Genomic DNA, 6,000 nt, shown 5'->3' with positions numbered 1-6,000 from the left:
TAAATCCCCCTTTCACTGCTGCAGGAAAAGTAAAGAGTGGGAGAGGACAAGATAGTATGGGTTCTGTCTTTTTCTGACTTGTGCAAGCCTGTAACTCGTTAATTCACCTAACCTCATTTACACAGGGGTTCCAGATATTTTGTTGACACACAAACAGTAGGTTCAGATGATTCTGAATAAATTCAATTAGAAAAGAAAAAAAGACATATGAACTTCAGAACAAATGTTTATTACTGCTCAATGGGGGCCGAAGGGGCAACACAAAGCATTGGAAACATCACTGGCTCACAAAACAGTCACCTTGTTACCTTTTTGGTTGCATTTAATTTATTTCACAAGGCTTCATTCACACATGAAAACAAGATACTAATTCAAGTTCATAACGATTATAAAAGTAAACATTTGTTGGGACAATGTACAATAAATTGCACTTTTCTTAACAAGCATTACATTTACATTTATAGTGTGTACTATACATAATACATGGAATTATGGAAACATCATATTGGTCAGTATTTATAGAGGGAGACTGCTTATTAATGTTTCCTTTGCAGTCAATTAGTGCTGTTGGGTTCTCCTTTATTGTAGAACCCGTTTATATTAGAAAACTCTTGGGCAAAATCATTAGAATTCATAAAAATAGATGGTACAGAATTTCCACTACCTCCTTGGCAAAAGAAAGGTAGGAGCTGCAAGAAAGGAAGTGTGGTTAACTGAGAAACTTCTTCCCTCACTTGAAATAAGGATCCATACATTATGCAAAATACCAAAAATAGAGAAACTGATGCAAAAGGCTATTGGGACATCTTGGATTCTGGGACCATCTCCAAGCTTTATTCTTGTGCTTTCATGACACCAGAGTCTTGATGTATTTATATCCTTACGATTCAGTTTCCTATATTTTATTCCATATATAATATATAGTTATCAAAATTTACATTAAATGGAAAAGAGTTTACATGTTAACTTATTGCCAATGAAAAATCAAAGTAACTTTTAATGTACATTATCTACTCAATGATTCTTTGTTCTGAGATTAAGTTTTTTCAGAATAGCACTAATGGTAAACCAGGAAAGGAGGTGAGGAGAAATGGGACATGGTAAAGGTGTTTTTACAGCACATATAAAATTAATTTGAAAATAAGCTGAGATGTAGTTCTTAGATGGAAGCACAGAAGAAGGAATGCCACCAAGCTAGTCACCAAACTAGTCATTAACATCCAGTTTTCTCATTAAAACTCAAAATTATCTCCTATTGAGGTGCAGCCCACTTTAGTACTCGCAATGGTGGTTGTGAATGACAAGCAAATTCTTAAGATAAAAGGCTTGCCTATATTATATGGAAGCCACTATAGGAAAGGATGTTTTAGTGTGGTTCTATCAATATTCAATGCGGCCATCAGCCTGGTGACCAGGAGCATTTATCTATGTTGGAAGGAAACGCAGGGCATCAAGCTGTCATCGGGCTTAATTTCTAGCTTAATCACCATGTGAGTATTCAATACCTGCTTTACAGAAGAGGCAGGAAAGTCCTATATGACTCCACCAACCACACACACGCACACACGCACACTCCTAACAGTGTTCACATCACAACAGACTTTGTCTAGTCTGATTTACTTGTAATTGAGGCAAAAGAATCAGAGCTATTTCAGAAGTGCCTTTTGTTTTTAAGGGATAAGTTACACACTAGAATGATCTTGCTTTACGATAAAACAAACATAAGCCATATAAAACAAATAAGGTATTTAAATTTGTTAAAAGTTCCTTTCATCATAAAAGAGGTCCTGAACTCAGCTGCCTTAGTAAATTAGTAGACTGACTTCAGCTAAAGAAAAAGAAAACTCAATCCCTCACATTAGTTATATATGTGATTCTCATCCTGGGAATGATCAACTCCTTTAAGGGTTTAACTCTTATCTCTTATGCCCCAAACTGCATATATTCTCTTAGTTTTAACACTTTAGCGAAGAAATGCTTTTTGAGAAAATGGAGTATGACTTGAGAAAAATAAATAACACACAGTTTGAATGAAATTTTGAAAAAATAAAACAAGATAAATACTATTAAATAGCCCAACAACAGCACAAAGACTACTTTTCCACTTTACTAGGGAAATTTAAGAAAACCAGTGAAGAAGAAATTGTTAACTGAACAGCTAGGAGAGGGTAAAAGAGATAGGCCATAGGTCTGTATGACATTCCTGTTCACGTTTCTGATAGGCACTCATATAAAGAACATCAGGTAACTGAGAATTTATTTGCACTCAATTATACATAACTAAATATAACCAAATTGTGTCATGCCTCAGGACGTGAGGAGCTAGCAATCATATGCACTGCAAAATACAGCTTGGCTTCTTTCAGCTCTAAATAATGTGTTAAACAAGATTCTCAATAAATAAAAGATAATGTACTGAATTATCAAGCTAAATCTCATCCCTTTATGGTGCAGAAGTCAGTGAAAAATCACCACATTTTAGAATGTGGCAAATGGTGGATTTCTTGAGGAATACTGTATATAATGTATCCTAAAATGAAAAGCACTCTAAAATATTTGAAAATTTCCTGGATATTTGGGCTGGTTGATCTCTTTCTAATGAAATTCAAGACAAGAATAGAAATTCTCAAATACATTTTAGAGTAAGTAACATTAAAGCTAGCAGTTGCATTTCAATGCTAGAATATATGAGTTTCAAGCAAACATGGGGAAGGATTTATGGCTTGGGACAGTGTTATTATATGAATAATCATATTATACACCAAATTTTGACTTTTCTATCTTTCCTGTTACTACTGACCCAGAGGCCTTGCTCTGAGGGACAATTTAGATCTACGGTGCCAGTTCAAAGTATAACATGGAACTGGGGAAGACACAAAATCTGTAGTCTGCCACTATGATCTTTTCAAAGAATTTAAAGAAAAGACAAAATACAGACTTATCAACTGTTTGGAATATATGCACCTGTGATTCTGTTTAAAGAAAAACTGTTTAAATTTTGTTTACAGAAAAAGGGACTAAGAAATGAAGCCAAGTGCCCAGGCATGTACACCCAGCTAGCACCATTCTATTTCTCTCTCAACTTCCATTTACGAAAAACTGCAACTTAGGCATAATTTATGGAAATTAAAAAGTGTAGAAGGGGGCAGTGACACTATGAGATTCACAAACACAAAAAGAACATCTTTAATTTAGTTGGCCTGTTGGTAAGGCAACTGTACAAGGCTTCTCGGAATCAAAGCTTAAAGTACCAGTAAAGCTAACACTATGACTGAATGAGTTACAGAAACAAATATCAAGATGCAATTTTCTAGCCATTATATTTTACAGAAAGAAAAAAAAAAAGGTATCTTTTCTAACCACCAGCAAGGGAATGCTAAAGTCAACACTGATACTCGGAATGCTAGGCTATTTTCCTTTTAGGTAAAAAGAAATGAGTGTTATCATAAAAGGTGATACTAAGACAATAACATCTGTATTATTTGATGAGTGCAACCAAGAATAACAAACAGCCATGCCCGTTTTATGGGGCATAGATGTTATGAACCCTCTTCACTTGAAGAGTGAAGAGGACTTCAGTTCTGAGTGTAACAGTAATTTTAGAGGACGGATCCATTATGATCTACTTGCAGTGCACACTCCTAGGTTATACATGGCTCATACTTGACTTTTACTTCCAAGAACGTGTTACTTTTAATACAACATATGGCACAGATGAGAATCACTCTGGCACTACAAGAGTTCAAGATCCTTTACAAAAATATGGTCAACAATGCAGTCAAGGATGAGTATCAATAATATCACTATACATAGCTGACAGTAGTTTGGTTGGCATAATAGAACCAAAGGCCTCCAAAATAGCTCAGAAAATGGAAAAGTTAGTTTTGCCCTTACCAAAGGACTTCCCGACACAGACGATTTATATAGACATGTTAAATATAATTGAATAAAATATTTCCATCAACTTTTAAACAATAGCTTTACCATTCCATGAGATGAATATTCTATAAAGATCTTTAAAAATATTTGATCAAAAATGTTACAAATGCATTTGCATCTTTTCATCTAAGGGAAAGCAGGGAATATTTTAATGAAGCTACAGAAATCAGGAAACGTTGCCTAACTTTAAACTAAGATGATGTGAAGCTGAGCTCTAATTCCCATTTCATAAGTTTAACAAAGCTACAGTATGTTAGTGTTTTCTCAGCACGAATATCTGAACATTAAATGGAATGCTCCGTCCCTGGTATTTTATTCCACAGAATAGAACAGAGTGGAATACAGTCCCTGTATTAAGCACAACTGCAGAACCTGGACCATTCTTGGCCCCTCTGGCAAAGGTCCACTAAGGCTGCCACTCACAAGATCCTTTTCTGACTTTACATGTGCAGAAGTCACTTAGGCATACTTAGGAGCTTGGAATTCCATGTGGAATTCTTGAAAGTTCCTTTTGGAATGCTAGGGCCAACATGATTTGTTTTTATTCTGTTCACAAGGCCCCCGCTCCTCTGTCTAGTGTGTGTCCTCAATAGCCCATCCTCTTCCATGCTCTTATTTCCAGATGCCCCCAAGAGAAATTCCCAGGGGACTGGTCAACCCCCTAGGTCTGTTCTTTCCTTTAAACAGGATATTTATTACCCAGAAATTCCCTTTCAGGAGGAAACCTGACAGTGATTGTGACCAGCTACCACAGTGTGCTTTCCTTGAATAATTTCTGAAAAGTTAAATGGTTTAGATATCATTTTTTTTTTATCTTGTGTGTCTGCTGTGACAAATATCTTCCTGTCATTTCAACCTTGGATAAAAGACATCTCCATTCTTAAGTAAGAGAAAAATAATTACGTATAATTCTAAATGAAAAGCATTAGGTTCTGAATTACTTATTTCCGACTAGACGTCAGGCATATAAAGTAATGAGCAATGCTATGATGGATCTGAACATGGTCTTCCATGGGAAAGTTCGAAAATAGGTATTCAACATAAATCAGATCAACTGAGATACCATCCCTTTGAGAAGTATCTTATGAGAAAGAGTGAGAGCTAGCGAAAGATTCTGGCTTGCTTTCTGGCCTCCTTTACTTCCCTTCAAAGGAATACCAGGGAGAAGCCTCCCAGGTTTCTGTCGCTTTGATCTTTGTGCTCTGGTGCTCAAGAGAGGCTGGAACTATGTGCTCTCCTTGGGTGGCTGGGTGGCCTGTGGCGGCTGCAGTGGCTGAGTACCCGTAGCTGTTTTGATAGAGTTCAGGGTTTTGCTAAACCAAGAGTTTTTTGCAGCTTGGATTTCGTTCATAAGGGCTCCTCGCTGATGTTCAAGTTCCTAATTAAAGAAAATCATCTGAGTTATATAAATGCTTTTTCTCTGCCAAAAAAGTTAGAGTACAGCTTTCTGGAATCCCCAGGTTTATGTAGCTATAGCTTTTCTCCCACAAAACCCAGCACAGGTTTAATTGGCTATTAAAACAAGAAAAAAGTTTAGAGCTAAGTGAGTTACTTCTAAAAGCTAGACCATATGCTTTTGTTGAATAGTGTAATTAAACTCCATTTTACCTCCCCGCTCATGCAATTTAGTTCCAAATTTAGTTCAGGTTGCAACCTGAGAGGATATGTTTAAAATCACAAATAAACACAAGCATAGGGAAAGATCGGATTTTATAGGGTGTGAGTAAGCTCCAATTTCAAAGACATGGGCATTGCCTGAGATGGCATAAGGCCCAAGGCAGAAGAGGAAAGGACAGCCAGTGAGTGACTGTTGGGGCCAGGGAGGATATGGCAGTGGGTAAGGATCACTGGTAAGAGAGTCTCTCAGTCATTAGCATTATTTTCTAATTACGTTTTCCTCCAATATGGAGAGAAATTATGGGGAAAGAGGCATGGCAAAGTCAGGAGAAGATAGAAATAAACTCCAAAGAAATCTTGGGAGTCTGCCAAAGCTCCACTGCTAAAGAGAATCACGTACGGGTCCAACCTTTCACTGCCAAAGTGCCTGAGTTCAGAGAGAAA

The 6,000-nt window shown here is 36.7% G+C and overlaps 1 protein-coding gene across 3 annotated transcripts in view; it reads right to left on the bottom strand.

The window, feature by feature from the left end:
* Positions 1–208: 208 nt before the first annotated feature.
* RABGAP1L (RAB GTPase activating protein 1-like) overlaps positions 209–6,000 on the bottom strand; it is a 521,731-nt gene continuing 515,939 nt past the window's right edge. For all 3 annotated transcript variants that reach the window (XM_004688498.2, XM_012729024.1, XM_004688501.2), the window contains one exon: positions 209–5,317. In XM_004688498.2, the coding sequence (XP_004688555.1) occupies positions 5,165–5,317 (153 nt within the window). In that variant the 3' untranslated portion in view covers positions 209–5,164. The remainder of the gene's footprint in view (positions 5,318–6,000) is intronic.

The sequence above is a fragment of the Condylura cristata genome, unplaced genomic scaffold (genome assembly GCF_000260355.1).
Source record: "Condylura cristata isolate star-nosed mole 26May11 unplaced genomic scaffold, ConCri1.0 scaffold00024, whole genome shotgun sequence".
NCBI classification, from domain to species: Eukaryota; Metazoa; Chordata; class Mammalia; order Eulipotyphla; family Talpidae; genus Condylura; species Condylura cristata.
This window is presented reverse-complemented; position numbering and strand designations above follow the sequence as displayed.